General features: G+C 42.9%; 1 protein-coding gene across 1 annotated transcript in view; it reads right to left on the bottom strand.

Moving 5' to 3' along the window:
- ptgir (prostaglandin I2 receptor) overlaps positions 1-15478 on the bottom strand; it is a 28481-nt gene extending 13003 nt beyond the window's left edge. The window contains exons 1-2 of the mRNA XM_037117570.1: positions 15082-15478; positions 13844-14899 (exon numbers count right to left, since the gene is read on the bottom strand). Coding sequence (XP_036973465.1) covers positions 13844-14689 — 846 coding nt within the window. The 5' untranslated portion in view covers positions 14690-14899; positions 15082-15478. The remainder of the gene's footprint in view (positions 1-13843; positions 14900-15081) is intronic.
- Between the last annotated feature and the right edge of the window lie 5915 nt (positions 15479-21393).

Genomic DNA, 21393 nt, shown 5'->3' with positions numbered 1-21393 from the left:
AAAGAGGAATCGCTGGTTTCGGCCTGCAGATTTATGACTTACTCAGACTGAATCTGACAGTGGTGCTGTCAGAGTCGTTTCAACACGCAGTCTATCCGTGTTTTTGTTTCGGGGCTTGAACACCAAACATCACATAATGCACTTCATTGAACTCAAATGCACTAATATAATGGAAAAGAAATCACACTGTTGTTTTTGGTTAAACAAAAGAAGATTGATTCATAATCCACCTGGCAGGCACTTCGGTTAGACCACCTGTTGCGTCATGGGTTTAAATGTTAGAACACGATGAAAAGAAACAAATTCATCCTGCAGTCACTGTGCAGCTCAGCAGAATTCAGAAAGTGCTCGTCAAACGTCCTCTTGATCGTCCGGGTAAGTGATGCGGACAAATAAACACACGTGCAGCTGTGCTTCCATGTTTATTCTGATCTTCAGTTGTCCTGGGAAAGTTGGCAAGCTCATTTCTCTCGTAAAAACGATCTCTCTGTCAGAACAGCATCCAGAATTCCTTTCTGTCAACATCAAGTTTTTTTTATTTTTCCTTCTGGGCTTCTGGGAGCATTAATCTGTGTGCCGGGGGCCGCTGGTCTGGGGAGGGTGTCGGCTGGGCAGCAGCACTGAAAAGGGCATCTGAGGCAAACTCTTAAACAGTAGATAATCACAAGGAGAGGCTGTGTGAAGACTTCCTCAGCACCCTGATATACAATTACACCTGACACAGATTGAAGCCATCTGGGGCAAATGTGTGGCCCTGGGCTTTAATTAAAAATCTTGTTTGAGTTCAGCCCATTCAGACACCACAGCACTGTCAGGCAAACAACCTTTAAACAAAAAAAACACCTGACAGTGACATTGTGACAGTGAGCTAGTGTGAAACCGAAAGAATAAAACATGAAAGGTAACATAACGCATGCTTCTATATACTTTCGATTACCGCATGGTATGTGCATGAATCGTGCCCTGGATAGCACAGGAAATGCAACAACCCTGAAGTTTATCTTGATTAAGCAACTGGCTTAAAGGAAAAAAAAAAACTTAAAGGGACAGCTAAAGGTTTTGAGAAATGGGCTCATTTGCCTTTCTGGTCCGCTCGTAGATTGATTCCACTATCATGTGTATGATTTAGCTTCGCTTAGCAGAAAAAGCAGGGGGGAAAACAACAAGCCTGGCTCTGTAAAAAAAGGACTGTGAGTGAACTTAATGTCAAACTGTTTTCTTCTCAGTGTTTTGTATGAGAGTTAGGGCTACAACTGCTGATTACTGCCGTAGTCGAATAACAAGTTTGATTTCTTTTCTCGATAAATCAATAATTTGATTGGTCAATATCATACCAGAATCTTCCCAAGCAAAGTAAAACAGAAAAGAAGGATGATAAGAACTCAAGCGAAACCAGCAAATCTGCATTTCACAGATGATCTGTCCAGTTGCAACACTGACTGTTTTATAGAAGAGCTCTTCACATAAACATTCTTTGTCTTTATAAATAGGGATCTTTTCTGAGCTGCACATTTCAAACAATATAAAGCGTCTCAAAACTGATCCGAGGATCAACCGTTTGTCAGCATCATAGTACAAAGCCCGTCGCGGAGTAATTGTTCTGTGACATTGACAGTGTTTTACTGAATGTATTTTTAGGACTGGGAGGAAGTCTCTGGGAGCAGCAGAGAGTGAGGGGGAACTTATTCCCATCACATATTTTTTCAGGTTCTGTGCACCAGTAAACATCAGCGAGGGATCAGTGGGCCCTAAAATCCCAAACCACAGAATCTGCACTGGCTGCCTGGTTGCAATTATCTTGTTGAATTTGTTTAGTCCCTGTTGTCTGCATAGTCTGGCTCAGACACTCCTTGAAGGCAGAACTTGTTCCGTATGCAGCAGAAAAAAAAAAAAAAAAAATGTTTGGAAAGTTCACAAAGACAAACGTAATGAGGCCTGCTCCCAAAAATTAAAAAAGAAATGTATTCAACTGGGAAACTCATTGTTTTCTGCTGTTTTGACACGCATGAATAATCAGTTATTGAAATCAGAGTGATTCATGCACACGCAGGCATCATAATCAGTTTTTGATCACCGACTGGTTGTGAGAGAAAAGGGAACACCCAGGCCAGGCAACAGCACAGCGTGGATCTGTTTTTGGAGGTGAATGCTGTGAATCACAGCCGATCTGATGCCAGCTGATGTCAAGGACAGAAAACAAAACCACAATAACATCAATACTTCCCTTCCTCAGCGATTCCGTCAGGCCAAAAGAATTATTTTCTGAATGGAATCACGCAGCTGAATTGTTATTTGACTTTGTCTTCTTCTGATGAAGGACCTGGGATGAACTGGAACGTGTCCATCTCATCTCATCTCATTGTGTGTAAAGTAATATCAGGCTTTTGTTTAATTATGTGCGCGGTTTCCCTTTTTCACACCTCCCTCCGCACGACAACAGATGATCGCCACATGGGTTTGTTTGATGTGAGGGTGTTTTATTTCACCGCAGTGTGTTTTAATAGATCATATGTCCCCTGAGAATGCTGCCGATGTGGAGAGTGAAACAAGAATCCCATTGTTCTCTGTGCAAATACATTTCCGTGATGATTTAATTATTAAGTTAGCACCTGGGATGGGTTTGGATGGCAGCACCATTTTGGATCCGGTTGCCTGTCAGGCCTGCCCATCATTGATTGCACATTAAATCATTAACGCCATTGCTTTGCTAATAGTAACTGAGTGTATTTGTTGTTTTTTTCACACTGACAGTAATCATTACAGAGCCTACCTCCGGCTCCCTACACTTGTATTTTTAGGGAAATGTATTTGCTACACAGTAAACAAAGTTAGTTGCTAACTTTTTTTTTTTTTTTTCAAATTTCAACAGATATCTCAATAATTGTGTTGTTTTGTTGTAAATCATTTTTCACAGCCCTGCCAGTGGACATAGGGGAGCACGTAGCAGCTGAAGAGGCAGAGACCAAAGATAGATCAAAAAGAGAACAAATATTCAAAGAAGACAGAATTAAGGCTCCACATTACTGATAATGTTGTTCATAACGACTACATGTGTAAATAAGCAACTGCTTGTAAACGAGTTTGCGATAAATGTTTTTTTCGGCAATGGCAAAAAGTTATCGCTGATTTAAAAATCTCCACAGGCGATGTTAACGCTAATCTCTGTTAATCCACTCCATAGTTTTGAATGTGGAATAGGTAGCTCATGAAGTACATGAGGATACATCTTTTATATTGTCTGATTTAATTCACATGATGCTACTCATCTAGGTTTCAGGTTGCGATTACCTGTTTGTGAACATTAATTATGTGCCAAATAAAAAACATTGTGTTTCTGCTCTCTCAGCTTACAAAAGGTCATGAGACAACAACAACCTGTTGATATCTTTGTTTTTGGTCACTTGCTAATGTTGATAGTTAAACACAGTAGGATAAATAAGTGGATTTTGTCATTTGAATGTGAAATACACACAGAAAAAAAGGTATCAAACTCCTCCCCTTGTTAACATCAACATACAAGTCATTGATAATTCTTCAGAATAAAAGTTATCAAGCCATTAAAAGTGTCTAATAAAAGTGTCTCTTCATCCTGAAATATATATGAGGAGTTGTCACGTTCCGCTTTAATTTGATATAGTTTTTAAAGTAAGTTTACAGAAACAAGGAATGGAGCTTAAAATAGCTAGATACACAAAACTGAGATAAAAATGCTGAATAAATACGCCGGCAACATGAATATCAATATATCAGCCTGCGGCATATCAAGTGTTCCCGCGAGGTGTCCCGCCCCTGAGGCTGAGACACTCTACACTTGGGCGTGGAGCACATTTCACACAATAATTGTGAACAATAGAGGAGCTGATGGATAGATAAATAACTGTGCACACACCACAAGAGGCCAAACAGACACTCATGGAGATATGAATAATGTGTGTACCCTTAATGACTGTGTGAGAAAGATTTACTGATATTTTTGTGTGTCTTGGCATCAGCTGGGAAGTCTTTCAAACAACCTCTCTGACAACACATGAACACAACCTGCAACCACAACCAATGACCTTGCACGCCAACGTATCAGCGGGACATCTTTGTCCTTTTCGCTTCAGAGCGCAGATCAGCGGGAAAACATGTTTACAGCTCGGGTGGTCTTCCTCAGCGCATACGAGCGGAAAAAAGAAGGAAGAGCCAAAATTTCAGAAAACACAATGTGGAAAACATAAGAGCAGATCCCCTGGTGGGAGGCAAATGCAATGATGCGAGAGGAATCGAAAAGCGGTGTTTATGGGTGATGAAGAAGCCTAACCGATCAGATAACAAAATCAAATTGCAGAAACATGAGATGAAACTCATTGTTGGTGGATTCACTACCCAGAACTAAAGTCTGTTGATCTCTTCTCACTATTTGTAGTTGTGATCATTTGTAACGCTGAGCTTGATTCTAATATACACTGTGCGTTACTGCTTAATCCATTATCCATTAATTCATGTTCCAGGATGTGGTTTTCAAGTGAAGGTGAAGAACTTCCCCTGTTGATGCCCCTCTACTTTTGACACAAGTAACAAGCATCCTCAGTGTTCGTGTTTGTTTTCACCTCCTACAATAAAGCTTCTTTCATTCATCATTACTGTCTGTAGCTTGTCTCGCTGTTCTTTACGCTGCGATATTGATGGCAATCATCAAACCACGTCTATCACTTCATCAGCCGGGTGATGTTTTCTGAAAAGAGATACTCAAAGTGAAAGTGTGTGTCACTTCACACACAGCTGAACACACTGGAGGTAGATCAGCTCAGGTTACATTCTTCCTTCTGATTGATTAGAAAAATACAGGATGATGGGTTAAGAATTTTCAGTAGTTTGCCTGGAACAAAAAGCTCAGTCAAGATATCTGTATTTTTAGAATAGCAGCAACTTGCAGGAGGACAACATACACGTCTCTGAAATAACACCGACAAACGACGGCTGCTGTCAGGAGGCCCTCTGCTCAATTAGAGCGTGAGCAACTAAACAAATGAGTCTGGAGGCAGCGATCGATAAGAGGAGACTGCTTTAATCTGGGCTGACGCCTCTGCAGCTCCTGAAGACGTCAGCTAGGCCCACAACTAATACCATTCACCCAGATCAATAACCTCTTTATTATTTAGTCAATGTCATAAACTGTAAGACATGCGTGGGCCTTGTGGCGATTCTACAGGGAGAGGTAGAATGTGAGCATGGATATCACACTCCAGTGTAAACTTTAATTATCTGTTGAAATGACATGTGAGCCACAAAACCACCGCAAAGCAAACCTCATTAAAAAAACGCGAAAAACAACTGTAATTAATGACACGTTTCCACAGGCGTTTCCTACTACTAATTGTAACAATGACGCACCTCAGCCAGTGTGCAGAATCTCCTTTTGTCTTATCCAGATGTGTTTACCTCTGTACTCTTCAATTTCCTCTCAGCGAAAATGTGACACTGATGTTTTACAGTGTTGTTTTTACTACAGCGACATCTTTCCGTTTTAAAGGGTTACGCCCAGTTTGACACATTAAAAGTGTGTTTACTGATCTTACATAGTTCTAATGCATATGTGAAAAAAGTAGATGCATGCATTCAGTGGCTAAGGAATATTTTTATTCCACGCATACTTCTTCTTTTTCCAAACCTGGCGCCTACATTACCCACAATGCACCATAGCCACACATAGCTTCCTCTGGGGCCACAAAAGGCTTCTAACGACTTTTTCCACAGGACCTCTGAACACACTTTAATGTGTAAAAATGGTGGTTTAACGGTTTAATGGTTTAACTTTAACTTTAAGTCTATCCCAGTTGACACCATAACAGTACAACATGGGAATTCAAATGACAAACCACTCACTTAAACATTTAAATGTCAGCCCATTGTTAAAAAGTCTACTAATGACACGGTCATGACTGGTGGAAAATGGGTACTTACTAATATACACTAAGATATGTGTTTACATGCGTCACCACATTAATCAAAACCCTAAATGCAGAACATGTGAACACTTCTAACATCTCACAAATAATAACACATTTTGACACATCCTCTGTTGCAAACTACACGTGTTGCCAACACTCAATTGCTCAAAATGTCTTTGTCAAGGAACACGTCATACTTTTCAACCTGACATATTATCGCTGAGAGTTCAGCAGTACGGGGGAGCAACTGTATCTGATGGTATTGATTCAGACCAGATTTACCAACGTAGTTATGTCTTCAATATGCCTGCAGAGAAAAGTGTGTGGTAACCAGTCTGTCTGGAAGTAGATGGAGATCGTTCAAGGGATAAATAACAAGAACACATGAAACACATGAACACCCAAACAGGACATTGTTCATTGTTGCTGTTTCACCATTCGAATTAACATTGTACTGACTTCAAATCCACAACGGTTTCACCGCAGGCTGAATGCTTTGATGCTGTGACACATTCTGACTAATCCAAAAAAAGGCAAGTTTGACCATTTCCACTTCCACAGAAAAATGTGGCAACTCAAGCATTTACAAAAACATGAAAAAATGGGCCACTGTAGTATACTGTAGTGATGAACTCACAGAGGATTATCACCCTCAGCTACTGAGATGTTTTAGCATTTTTAAGCTGTTTTTTTCAGCCCACAAGTTCATTGTTTTTAAATCACTCTTACAGCTCTCATCAGCTTACAGTATGTCTTCATATTTTGAAATCTTCTCAAAGACACTTCAGGACTAGGTAACAAAACCAAATACCTCAATATTGATATTGTGACAATACTGCACAGATGACTAAGTGAGATAATATAAGATGTTCTTTTAGTGATCCCCCCCTGGGAGAAATTCTCAGGGTAACACAACAGCGGAGAGGGAAATAAGCGTGGGTATAATGACTAAGTAGTCTTAAGTAGATAAACGCAAGCATTAGAACAAGTAGTAACAACTGTCTGGTAAGTTTACTTTACTGTAATGCAGCCGTTAAAACCAGGAGGAGACGACACTTGAGCCATGAGACATTATATAACGACACCCAAAATCTGAGACGATGTTTTTTTTTGTTGTCCTTGTGTCATCACAAATGCACCAGAGAAACAGGGAACAGTAGAAAATCAGCAAATCATGAACCCCACTGAACTACATCCAGAAGTCTTAATCAATAACATTTTTTCTGGACCGACCTGGTAAAAGAAGCTGCTAAGGAGTGAGACATCTCACTTCTTTTCTCATCTCAGTTGAGAGATGCGCATGCGCAAGCTTTGCCACTAACAGTGGTTCCATTTTTTAAAATATCTTTAACTTCTGATTCTGTTTCAAACTCAACACCCACTGTTTGAATGCCTCTTAAACAGAGAAGGATACAAAAAGTATTAAAGTAAGAAAGCCAGCGTTCTTAACTTCAACATGCATCACAGCATTGTGTCTAAAAAAGGGGTGAAAATGGGCGTGTCCCCCCAGTGAGGCGTTTCCATCACAGCCCATCAGCGCTTGAGCTGATAAACACCTGTGACTACCGCAGACTACTGTCATTTACTGTACACATTCAGGTTGAAGATAAAAGCCAGATGTAACTGGGTAAAATGGTAAAAGCTCAGAGACAACAGAAGACGATCTGTTTGGCTTATAAAAATTCATGCAAACTGCTTGAAGGCTCAGGTTAACATATAACATCACTGGGCCACTGACTCATGAATATTTTATTCATTCCCACAAGTGAAAACACACCGTGAAATAGCACGCCATGCAATAACCATGACTTCCACTGTTCCTTTTTATCTCACATCTGCTCTCCACATCTGTCTTTAGCCTCTGTTCGTCATTCTGTGCCTCAACCCTTTAAAATGTCTGGCACCTGCTCACCTCTTATTGCACTGTGACTGAAGCCCGAGGCCATAGTTTCGATCATCCAGGCACTTTAATGACACATTAAAGGGGCTCAATATCTACGCCTTACAGCCTTGAGGATCGACATCGCTATCATTCGTTGTACCAGATTTTTCCAAACATGACGGAAACATGACGGCGTGCAACAAACCAGGGAAGGACTAGCAAGCCTGCGGCCCTCTGGTAACTGTAATAGAGTATATTTGTGCTATATATGTCAATGTCCCAGTGTGTGTGTGTGTTCTGTATATGTTGAACGTGGGATTAAGCGTCCATCCACCAAGGAAAAGAACTCCCATTGTTTATTTTACTGAGCCTGCTGCTGATTGCAGAGCATCATCTTTCCTTTATAGAAACCCGGACGAAGCCCACAATGGCATTATCTCCCAGCAGCACCTCGAGCCTCTCGAGCATAATAACAGGTCGGGAGACAAAGCTGTCTGTGTTCTTAACTCTGTCACAGCACGTATGCCTTTACACGCCCAGCGCCATGTGCATGCATCCGACACCTCAAACATCATGCTATACCACACTGTCGTCACAGAGACTTCCAGCATTTTTTCCCGTTTTGTGCTGTTGCAAAACTAGACTAATCCGATACCACCTCTGGGACAGGAGGACATTTCAGCTTTGAGTCATCTTGGAATCGTCTGGATTCTGGGACTTCCCGTCTTCCTCCACGCTGATTAACTCAATCATATCCAGTTGGAGGAGGAGGAGGAGAGTGTCTGGCAATAACTACGATCCTGTCATTCCGCATATTTCTGATGGCATACGAGTCCGGCCTTTGACTGGGCATGTTGAGGGATGTAAGAGCTGCTGGCTGTTGATTTAGTTGAATGCTTAAGGTTAAAGTCCTACGGGTGGGAGTACAATTTCTCATTTATCCAAAGTTTTTGTTGTTTTAAAGCAGCATCTCATCTGTAATTGGCCTTCAGTTGGCCCTTTTAGCTGGTTACTCAATCTTTCTCAAGAGTCGGAGCTCCTGAACAGGTGAACAATGAAGCTTTTGCATCTTAACACAAAAGAGTCTTTTGCTCCACACCGTCACAAACTTTACTCCACACGTGCTTTTGTTTCAGAGCGCTTCTCTTTTGGCTTACTGTGAGATGCAGCCCCGGATTTATGAGGTGCTGTACTGATTCCCGGAGGCACGATGCCCTGTGACCGTAAATGTGTGAGAGCAGTTGTTTATCTTCTTCCTGACACATCGCTTAGAGTTATTGGAAAGAGTTTGGTATTTCCATTTTTCTTTTGTTTTCTTTCCAAATCACATGATGTTCTGTGCTCATGTGAACCACTGAGACTTTTTTTTTTTTTTTCAAATTTGCATGAAACGTTTTATTTGGTAGCCACAGGGGGCGAGACGGAGGGATTGCCTATGCTTGTGCACATCGTGACACAACACACAGTCACGCCAATGTTTTCAGGCTATTCGAGCGAGCTACAGGTGAGGGTAATGCGCTGAGAAATGTAGAGGTGTGCCAACGGCAGAAATGAGGCAGAAAGGCTCCTGGCAAGCAGATATGGATGTGCACCTGGCAGGTTTTAAATTATTACAAAACTCTGCAAGGAAGGAAATGCATTCAGGCTTTCACAGTGTGCTCTGGTTAGCAACTCTGAACGTAAACAAAACTCTCTGTTAGGAAAATGCAATTCTTCACTTCTTTCCCAACTTCCTGACCTCTACTCTATCATTTAGGACTTTAATGAGCACAGCAGTGAGGCATAATTCAGTTTCTGGACCTTTGTCGCACTCCCCGTCGTCTAACGTGGACAATATTAGTCTGCTGACAAAGACTCAGAACACAAATGGAAACTCTCATCAGAGATTCAAACAGCGAGTTGCACCTCAAAACGAAAGCTAACATTTTTTGTTCCAAACCATTGATTGCTATGATAAAAGGTGACATTTAGAGCTGAAAGCACTTAGAGTCGTGCGTACAGCTTGTGATATGAGTGCGCCACTTTATTGATCCGGATATTGACTGGAAACACATAACTCACCTGGCAGCCTCTGTGGTTCCCATGGGAATATTAAGGACGGGGTCACAGCGGTCACGACAAGGCTATCAGTCTGTACCTGTCGCTTCCAGCAGGAGACAGCTACTGTCATTTATAAACTGAAGATGCCTGGACAAAGACAGGTCAAAGTGCTGATTTCCCTTTCAGAGGGAAGCCCTTCTGTCAATACTCCTGAAATACTGACTTTAAATACTCGCAGGAGAATGATGACATCGTACGGACTGAGAGGGAAGTAATGAGGCCGCAATTGAGGGTGATCAGCTTTAACGCACCATTAACATTTTGATCTTTGATCGTGAGCCAGTGATCTTGAAAAAAAAAATGTGACTACAGTGATTACTTTAACTTTCTCAACTATATTATTATTACTAAGCAACATTACAGTTGCAGCTGCAGACTAAATGTAACCTGACCGAGGTGTTTGAATGGCACTAAAACAAAAAGTTCATCACGTTACAGTTATTAGTCTTACAATTCCATGAATTTCTATGTTCAAGATCTTTATTACAGCCGGAGGTGGTGCTTGTACCGTGTTTTTCCACAGGAGCCGCCGGAATCAACATGAGAGTTCCTAAGCTCCTTTAACATATGTTAGCTCTAGTGTAAACTTACACAATGCAGCACTACCCGTGTTTTATGTGTTTTATTATCCTGGGAGGGGAGACTTTGCATCAATGGCATTTTGTAGCTGTATTTAAACATGTTTAACAAGCAGTGACCATGTACTCCATATGGCGGAACGTCTGACGATATGTCAACAGTCTCTCCTAGAACAAACCGAGAAGAGCTCGTGTTTCACGCTTCATCAAACAAATCCAACGTGCTTTCACACAGCAGCTGCAGTGATAACACTCAGCACATCAAGTTCAGCTGGTTAATGACACCTTATCTTTTTTGCGGAGCTGCCTGCTGTAATTGGACAGTATGTTCTGTAGGTTTAAATGCGTGGGAGGTGATATATATCATCCAGGGTCAGGGCTGTGGAGTGACAAGCCTGGGAAGCCTGTGTGATTCAGGTAAACGCGAACAAGACAAACATTCAGAGACAATGGGTTAGCTTTAGAGCATCTCTGACAGCTCACCGCACACCCCCCGTACTTCCAAAGAGACTGCGCTTTTCTGAGAAATTCCCATGCACCTTTTATCACTTCCCTGATCACCGCACCAAAATCATGTAAACCTCTGCCGTCTGAAAGTGAACAACCTTGCTGGGGTGAAGAGACAATCACAGCTCCGAAATATGCAGAGCGATTGCCACCTCGTTTGTTTTTGTCCAAAGTGACAGGATGACGCAATTCTTACCAGCTGGTCTGCAACATTATTCATGCATGTGACGCAATGGACACTAGTAATAATAAAATCTTTCTGAACCTATAATCTTTCATCTCTTCTGCTTAACTTGTATTTAAAAAAAGGAAGCATTCATTCTTCCAGCACCTGATTTCCATCTCAGCCACCAGCGTGCAGTCGCTGCTTATGAAGTCCAGCTGCAGACGGAGATTGAGAGCAATCGTCCTCCAAGGTATAGTCAGTTCCATCAAAATGCTTGGAGTCAAGAAATACTGACTGGAAACACATGCCGGAGCAGGAACACATGGTTTGTGTTGGCATGTTGTTGTTTCGATGCAAGACTAATGACTGAATGCAGCTTGTGTAGGTGGAGGAGCACACTTGTACTGGACCGTGTCAGTCTGAGGTGAGTCATATAAAAACATGTGCTTTACAATATTTTCATTGCAGTAAACGGAGTCAAAGAGTTTCTCGCCAACATCTGTTGCGCTTCGGGCAAAATAACTGGTATTAATCATGAGGACGCAGAGGTCTGGAAGCACACTTCATCACCGCCGTCTCACTTCTTTCGGTTACAACCACAAGGATGCATACACACACACACACACACACACACACACACGAGCAAACAGGCCAAAATAAATATACACACACGTCTGCGCAGATGACGCGGACAGTCCTGAATTGTTCGGAATGATGTACTGCTGATCAGTCTTTGTTAGTCTAGATTGTTTGACATGTTAAAATCTAAATTTAGAGCTGTAATGTAATCAAATCAATTATGTATTTGGGCAAAGCAAAGCTGCCGTTCCATTTACAGTTAATCTTACTGAACCGCGGAGGCAACACAGATCTTGATGAATGAGCAAGTTCTCCGATGTTGTTTGACAACTGAAACAAACACGACCCAATTACTCTACGGAACAGAAGGCGAGCTTTGCCAGTGGTGAAGCTGGGGGTTTCAGTTTCCTGAAGTCTCAGTCACAAGGTCTTGACAAGCGTTCACCGCCATCGTCACGGTTCACTCCTCAGCCACAGCTCTGGGTAAATACTTCTGGAAGCCTGCGGGTTCGTTAAACATTTGTGCCAACCGTGACCACAAACCCTTCGAATGCAGACGATGAGTAGACGGCACTTCTTACCGCTTCCTGTACACCACTCAATCATCACACCGGTGCTGTTACAAAAGAAAATGCGGACATATAAAAAGATGCCTTTTATATCACGACTCACATCCTCCAGCTGTTTTTATTTTACACCCCAGCCTTGACTTTCCTCAGGACCTCTTGCCTATATCAAAGAGGCTGCTCCACCACAGACTCCTGCCAGGAGGAGCTTTGCCCCGTGGGAAAGGCAGGGCCCGGACCAGTCCTCCAGGGTTGTCAGGTTTGGCGCTCTCGAACAGGGGCCGATATGGGGCCGTGTAGACAAAATGCACCAGCACACGAACACGCACAGTGCTTTGTGTGGCGAGGGCTGCGCTCTCAGGCACACCTTTTTTATGAGTGGAGCCAGCCGAGCTAGGCGCAACCGTGAAGGAGACAAACACATACCACAGCAACAAAAACATCAACGGTCGCCATGCCAGCTGAGCTTTCAATGTACACGATGATCACAGAGAGAGTGGAAGGAATTATTTTATTAAGACGGACGCATAGGAGGCCGGGAAGTCTATACTGCTAATGTAAACCTACTCCATGCTGGAGAACCCCCTCTGTTGTCAGTGTGCAGACATACATCCAGCTGGACACATGGTCCAGGAGCTTGATGTAGTTATGGGGACGAAATTTCAATCAGAAGACGGCTGAAAAACGGAGTAAACCTTCAAACAGTTTTCTGGACCATATTTTCCTCTGATAATAAGCTCCTTTACTCAGTTATGGTAGACAAATTATCAGCATGTTTCTGTTATTACCTCATATATATTGTAAAAGCTAAAATGAGTTTCACTTTCCCGACCACAGTTAATAAATAAAACAGCAACAGCCTGTGCAAGACTCACTGTTCTGCTCCCTTTTCAGTGCAAAACTTCTTTGAACCTCTTTTAATTCCGATGGAGCGGTTTGGTTCATGTCTCGACAACTGAACAAATGACACATGAGAGCATCAGCAGCTCTCTCCTCCTTTTTTCCAGTCCAATAAATCCATCAGATTCAGATTTACGATTCAGAGGCCGAAAACCTGAACAAAATGATCATGACGCTGAAACCACAACATGTGTCACCGAAGTCACACAGAGGGGAAATTTAAAGGGGCACTATGTTATTTTGGAGGGGAAATTAAAACTCTGATTTTCTTTGGGCAATCACACTTTTTTTTTTTTTATAACTGACTAAACCAGCTGCTCTCAAGAGGAAAATAAAGTCCCCAGAACACTGTTTAAAGCTGGAAAAGTGGCAGGGTCTGCCACAGAATAAACAAACTTAAACAGTTTGAAACTGTGTTGGTTTGTTTATTCAGTTTATTGTTTATTTAAAAAAAAAAAAAATCAGTCAATGAAGATCTTCCTCTTGTGATTAGAAATTGAAGGGAAAAAACGACATAGTGCACCTTTAATAGACCTGCTATCAATCTGTGGTTCACACACACACACACACACACACACACACACACACACACACACACACACACACTGATGGAAGGTCAGAGGTGAACTCACAGTGAGCGGCAGGGAGCAGACCACGAAGATGACAGTGATGAGCGCCAGCAGCACCAGGTGGTCCATCTCCTCCTCCCCCTGTCCGAACCAGGCCAGGCTCAGCTTCTTCCTCCTCCCCGTCGACCCGACCGAGCCGCGCCGCATCATCTGGCTCCGGTGCATCTTGCACAGGCTGACGATGACCGAGCCGTTGCACACGAACACCGCCAAGATGAGCAGCGCCATGAGGGACGAGTAGGACAGAGAGAAGGCCCGCACCAGGCTGGGGTGGTCGTCATGTGTGGCGTCCATGTCGATGAAGCACCACGTCCCGGGGCAGTACTGCCTGAACTTGCCGTAGCCGGTGTACGGCAGGAGGCAGAAGACCAGAGAAAAGAGGTAAATGAAGAAAAGGGTGAATTTGGCGAAGCTGCGGCGGATGTTGACGGAGTAAAAGTACGGGTGGCTGATGGCCAGGCAGCGCTCCACGGCCATGGCGCACAGGATGAGCGTGGGCGCCAGGCCGAAGAAACTCATGGCGAAGCCGAAGAGGTTGCACAGGCCGTCACCGCCCAGACTGATCAGGGACATGTTGCGGGCGTAGCAGATGAACACGGACGGGCTGAGGAGGCAGGTGCCCAGCAGGTCGGTGAGCGCCAGGCCGGTCACCAGGATGCAGAAGACGGACGACCTGGAGCGATGCTCCTTCTGGTGCACCCCGAGGATGAAGAGGGCCAGCAGGTTCCCCACCACGCCGGCCAGGAACATGACGATGCTCGTTACCGGCTTGCCTTCCCAGTTGACGGTGGGAGTTTCGTTGCAGGAGACGTTGAAGCACGACTGACGCGAGAACTCGCTGTCGTTCATGGTGAAGCTGCCGAGGAGAGGTGTGCCTGCTCAGAGGGGGGTTGGTGAGGAGCTCCCGGACAGCAGACACAGACCCTGACCTCTTGACACCATCGCCTGGAAGCAGAGACGGCGGGGATGTACGGAGAGACCCATCAGCCCCGAGCTGACTCAGAGCGCCACTCGTCGACTTTCCCCTTCCTCCGTCTTGCGCAGAGTTTAGAAATCTCTCTGTGGAAGAAGAGATGACACAATCACAAACTGAGTGCTGAAACTTCACACTGCAACATCAACAACTCTCCATCCGCTGAAGCGTTTTCCTCTCACACACTTTGTTAAAGTCTCCCTGCTGCTGCCGCTGCTGTGATCTCACTCTGAACCTCCTCTGATCGTGGTGATTAATGATCACTCACCTTTCACTGACTCAGCCGGGAAACAGCAACACTTGAGCGACTGTTAAATACTTCCTTCTTCTGTTTCTTCTGCTTTCTCCGCGATATCAGACTCCAGGTTTTCGTTAAATATTTATGAGGCGTCTCTTGAGCCGGCGCGCAGTTCAAAAGTGGCGCTGTGTGGTGAGACGGAGAGAGACAGAGACAGACTGCACCAGCTCCGACTCTCCTCCGCTTTTTTCTCTCTGTGACTCTCTCTGTACCTCCCAGTCTCTCGGTCGGATCTATGAAGTCCCTCCCACTGTGCTGGTGCAGCACTGTGCTGCTGGTACTGACGCTGACAGGTCATTCTCTGGAGCACAAGTAAAGGAGCAATATGTAGTTTTAGGAAGCAGAAGAGAAAGCTCTCCACTGATTTTTTTTTTTTTTTTAAACAAACCAAATAAACAATCTCTCTTTGCTTTCATAACTTGATAAACAAACTAACATTAAAGGACAGCACAAGCTCATATTGTTTTACTTTGTATATATGTGGCGGACCCTGCCACCTTTCTGTTGCTTCAAACAGTGTTCTGGGGACCCTGTTTTCCTCTGAGAGCAGCGTGTTTATTCAGTTATGGAAATAACTTTTGTATACATTTGTATTATCACATCATTAATACTGTAAATGTTAAAGTTCAGAGTTTGAATTTCTTCCCCCAACACTACACAGCGCCCCTTCAAAGCATCTACAAGGAACTTTCGGTTTTCGCTGAAAAAAAAAAAAAGCATTTTTTTTTTCCCGTGAGCGGGTGACAGAGGGACCGCAGGATGGATGACCGTGAGCTAATGTGTTTATATGTGATTTTGCACGTGAGAAATGTGATCATGGAACCGCTTGAGTCTGTGCTTCTTGATGAACGAGGCTTTTTGAGAGTGTCAGAGACAAGAAAGTTACGCATGTTTGGGGTTTCCGCAGTGCTTGTTGTCTATTAACCACACATCAAGTTTACAAAGCCTGGTTGCACGTCTACTGTGTTGCCATAGGCGGGCAAAACAGAAGTCCCAAAAACCCTGAGTTGAAAGGCGGATGAAGACAGGAGCTTGTTTACTGGTATGTGCTCAAGGATAAACAAGGCGGCCTCTAGTGACATATCTCTTAAAGGTACATTCCACAATTTCAATTTCTTTACCACAGGCATTGATAATATCTATATAAGAATTGCAGTCTTTTCACTGACGGTCTTGTTTGCTGTGAAAGGCAATTTCATAAACACTAAAAAGGTCCCTGTAGTCACTTTGAATTTAAATTTAAATGGTAGGTAAAATGTCATTTGCCCTTTTCCTCCCTGTTTCAAGATGTTATGTACGTTTCTATCCAGAGACAGAAGCAGGTAGAGCTGCACTGTGAGCACCATGGTTATAAATATCTTAACCCACAAGTTTATACGTAGCCTCAAAACCTAATACACGAGACTGACCTGTAGTTGACTGGTACTGCTGTATACACTTAAATCAACAATGAAAACACAGACAGATTGAAATGATTAAGTCCCAAGGACCCAGTTGCACTGATGCAGAACATCTCGTCATTATTGGATTGTTCCCCATGTGAGCTGTTATCCAGTCAGTCTTTGTGTAAGCATTTGCTTTGGCAGTGCCACTAAAAAGGTGTCTTGAATAGCCTCACTCTCGGCTAGTTTACATTTCATTTGGCGCGTCTCAGCTGAGAACAGGGTGAAACCGGTGTAGTGGTTCTCACAGCTTGTTTTTGCTTCTTGTTTCCCCCTCTGGTTCATTCTTCATCTCAGGGTCCTTTGCTGTGCTGCCGCCTTCAGTGAAATACCTGAGGGGAGTCAGAGGTAAATCCTCTGACAGCATGTAAGTGTTTTGAGAAAGACAGCAGGCTGCGATTGACAGCCCCGAGGGCTGAGATCACTCTCTTTACTCTGAGCATGCTTTCATGTTTTTGAAAAGTGTTTGACAGAAGTGGAACCACGGCGAGCGCTGTCCAGAAAACAGTTAGTGCTAGACAGATATCCTGGGATCCCTTCATCTTTGATAAATGAAAAGCCCTGAGAAAAATATAAAATGACTCATTTACAAGTAAAACAATTACAAACAAACAAACAAATGTCGTCGCTGTTTCTCTCTGCAGTCTTGCAGACAAGCATGAAATCTCTCTGTGGAAGAAAAAAATGACACAAGAACAAACTGCACAAGTGCTTACAGGTAACAACGCCAACTGCGTAACTCAACGCATAGGGAAGTGTTTTACGGGAAGAAAAAACAGTTGATAATAACAGCATCTGTCTTGAGAAGCCTATTCATCGGTCCTGGAAAAAGGCATTGTTGAGTTGTTCACATTTATGTTTTCTTTTTGTGCTTGCCAGGTGCCTTCTAGTTCCAGTATGTTCGACAGAAGGCAGACATCGGTACAACTCACACCAAAACAATTCTGATGGACAAAAAGACCTACAGGCAAACTGTGTCTGAACCTTCTCTTTAGATACTTTCGACTACACATTGTTTGGAGATCTTACAAGAACGCCTCACATTGTGCAGATCATCATACATGTTGCAGGACATTTTGAAGTAAGAAGTCAGTTTCCCTCTGAAATCAGGTGTGGTAAAAAGAAAAAAAAAGTTGCCTAAATGGAATTAATCAAGCAAAGTACAGTACTTTGTGATTTTCCATCACTACGACTGTCTTCTCGAGAAGGCTCCTTGTACCATTATCCAGATTAAAGTCTCGGGTCTCAAGAGAGTGTGACCTCATTCATTTGCCCGCTCATTGTTCGATGTCTGAATCCCTGCTGATTGATCTTCCTGAAGCTTGTTTTAATAGATCTGATTAACGCAGGAAGAATGCCACAGTCGCTTTGTTCGTTTTTAAAAAGCCTGCAGTACACATGTGTTTTAACTCAGTGTTCCCGATAAGACCTCGTCAGGCTGTACAGTCCCCCCAGTTTCAACTTACACCTTTATAATCACTCTTAATATTAATCTCACCTTTTATTGTCCTTTTGTAGTTTAACATGCCACCTGATTTCCAAGAGCGTATCGGCCAGCCTCGATCAGAGCCGCAGTCTAAACATACAGAGAAAGCAAAAACCCTTCTGCGTGTGTTTGCAGAGCTTTCAAGGACAAATTGAATCAATTGCGGGCCAAACTGTAAGAAGCCAAGTCAGCGCTGGAGGTCAAATTACCGAGCAACACGGAACGAATCAACAGCTAAAGCAAACTGCCGCATTGATGCGTCGGTCGGTGGACACGATGTGACACAAACGCAGATAATGAATACATCACCATTTCCGCGGACGCAGGATGTAATAATGACGCCGTTCCCGAGGAGCCATCGCTGTGCTCCTTAATGGTTTTATGTTCACGACACCTAAAATAAGCACCAATAAAATCATCGCAACCAAAGAAATACAAACTGCTCCATAGTAATTTCATTTCAGCTCTCGGTACACTCTCGATAATTACACTTGCTTGCTTCCTGTTGCTGTTCCTTTAATTGACTGAACATGATGATAACAGCGTAGTGCCAGTGTTCAGGAATAGAGATCAGGTTTCTCCTTGTTTTGCACTGTAAATGAAAGTGTCGATGCACATTTGCGCAGCTGGTGGTGGGCGGTAGTTTGCTGGCATGGACCACTGTGATATTTGTTTTTAATCTTCTTCTTCTTCTTCCTCTTCTTCTTCTTCCTCTTCTTCTTCTTCTCCATATCTCCAAGCCTCACTCCCTCCAGGACAAACAAAAGCTCTAATTTACTTTTAACGACCGCAGGCCGCCTCAAGACCTGGATGGCACGCAGGGTGTTTACAGCTGCATCGCAGATAAAACAAACCATGGTGGCACCTTTAAATAAACAGAGGACATTGATGGAGAACAAATGTAGATGTATCGGTACACTTTTTCCCAAACAGGCTGGTGACTCTGTGAACATACCAGCTGAGACACAGAGATCATAACACTTGTGCAAAGGTCATCCATTTACACAAGCTCTTATTATAGCACAGAAGCAGTTTAAGGTGAGTGCAGTGAAGCATCCATTTGCTATAGAAGCTGCCGGTGTCGGGCTGCATGTGTGTTTGTTATTCAAAGAGTTGGAAGGTGCGGCAACTCTCAGGTTTCACACCGATGGATGGATGAAAAGACAAATAGAAGGATGGAAGGTACGCTGATGAATGGATGGACGTGGATGTGGTGACTCTCAGATTTCACACAGATCAAAGAAGCAGTCCAGGTGAAATTGATGGATAGATGGATGGATGGGATGGTGGGTTGATGGGTTGATGGATGAATAGATGGATGGATGGATGGATGGATGGATGGATGGATGGAAGGATGGATAGATGGATGGATGAGATGGATGAATAAATTGATGGATGGATGGATGGATGGATGAGATGGATGAATAAATTGATGGATGGATGGATGGATGGATGGATGGATAGATGGATGGATGAGATGGATGAATAAATGGATGGATGGATGGATGGATGGATGGATGAAAAACACAAAAACATGTTACATAATGCTAAAAAAACCCTTGAATCTGTCTTACATCTGTCTGCACACTGTCATAAAAGACAAATTAAGGAGTAAAATCTCATTATTGTGGCTGTTTTTCTTAGACGACTGAATATGAATAAAAAAGGTCAGCTAAAAAAGACAAAACATACATATTCTGTACAAAATAAGTGTGGCCAGTAACATGAGGCACAGACAAGTGCGTATTACGTGTGTTCTGTCTGGCACTCTAAAAGATGGATATGCTTGGTCTGCTTAGCATCATTTTCGCCTTCGCTGAAAGAAAACCGGCCGTCTGTCCACAAACTATCAAATGAACGAGGCGTCACATGTTAACCTCTGTTAGCATAAGCAACATCAGGGTTCGCTTTTATAGTGAGAAAATGAACAATGGAGGTCACAGTTTTCAGGAAAAAGAACCAGTATCAGTAAAAGAAGCATTTATCATAACTCATGTGTCTCTAGATGACGGTGAGACATTGCATTTATTTTGTCTTGACCACAATTACGAGGCATGTGGAGCCCAGGGAGTTTTGGTCTTGGCCATTGTTTTGTCCGACCCTTTCATCCATAATTGAAAGCAGAGCATTCAGAAAACATTGAAGCATATGTGCGTGTATAACATCGTGTGTGAGTGTGTAATGCCGACAGCACTATACTGTCACAGGTCCAACATCAGGAAGTGAACGAGAGAAAACGTAAGAAAGATCAAAAAGATTTCAATATGTATGTAAGGTTTCTTTTTTGTAATAATGCAGTCTGATCTGCTGTATTACGGTGTGATTGATAAGTATCAAGTCTGTGTGTCATGGAAATGTTAATCACCAGATCGCTGAATTAGCCAGCACATGTTTTCAGCTGTGCATGACATGATGTCTGAGAGTTCGTTTCGTGTTCTTGGCCCTCCAGGACTTTAAGTCCGTCTTTGTGTTTGCTTTCACGTTCAGGAAACCAGCGATTCAAATCAGGTTTGAGGATCCGTAACAGTAAACACGGTCTAGTGAACCGGAACCGACTCCGAGGAGCTGGAGGCAGTGACGGAGATGCTGCTGATGCGAACATCGAGACCACACTAGGGCAGTTAACACATCGCTTCATTTAATCTCTCTCTATTTATTTGCAATGTCACTACGATTAGGCTCGCTCTGGATGACCTCTCTAGAGCACCTGCATTTAATTAAGCATGAAATTAAGAGTTCCACCAGAATATGAGCGCATGCTAGAAGAGATTCAAAGATCTGCACTGAGCAACGGAACGAGTATTTCCATTTTCTGCTACTTTATCCTTCCACTCCATACCACCTTTTTTTTTCTTGTGGTCATCTATTTGATAACTTTAGCTTTAGTAGCTCTTGCAGATTGCATGCTTCGTCAGAGCCATGGAGCATATTTGAGTTAATGCACTCTATCGGCAATCAGATTTTAAAAAACAAGCAACAACAGCAACAAAACAGATTTCAAGGAACTGAAAATTATAGAATATCTAATCCTATAAAGAGCTAGGCCAATGATAAGTCAACCCACCGTATACGGGAATATACGGTGTATGATAACATATATTGTGTATGATTTAATTTTACCTGTACTTTTGATACCTGAATACGTTTAATACGAGATACATAAAGAGTTTACCATTCAGATGGCTGTGAATATTTTTCTCAAGTGATGACTAAAGACAGAAAGATGATGCTGCATCAGAGCCAAAGTAAATCATTTTTTAATGTTTTATTGTAAAACAATGATAACTATAAATGCAGAAAATGGCTCTTTATAATCATCCAGGCCAATAATTTGTCTATCTCTGGTTTCCACAG

This window comes from Acanthopagrus latus, chromosome 2 (assembly GCF_904848185.1).
Source record: "Acanthopagrus latus isolate v.2019 chromosome 2, fAcaLat1.1, whole genome shotgun sequence".
Taxonomy (NCBI): Eukaryota; Metazoa; Chordata; class Actinopteri; order Spariformes; family Sparidae; genus Acanthopagrus; species Acanthopagrus latus.
Note: the sequence above shows the minus strand (reverse complement) of the source record. Positions and strands in the feature narration are given on the sequence as shown.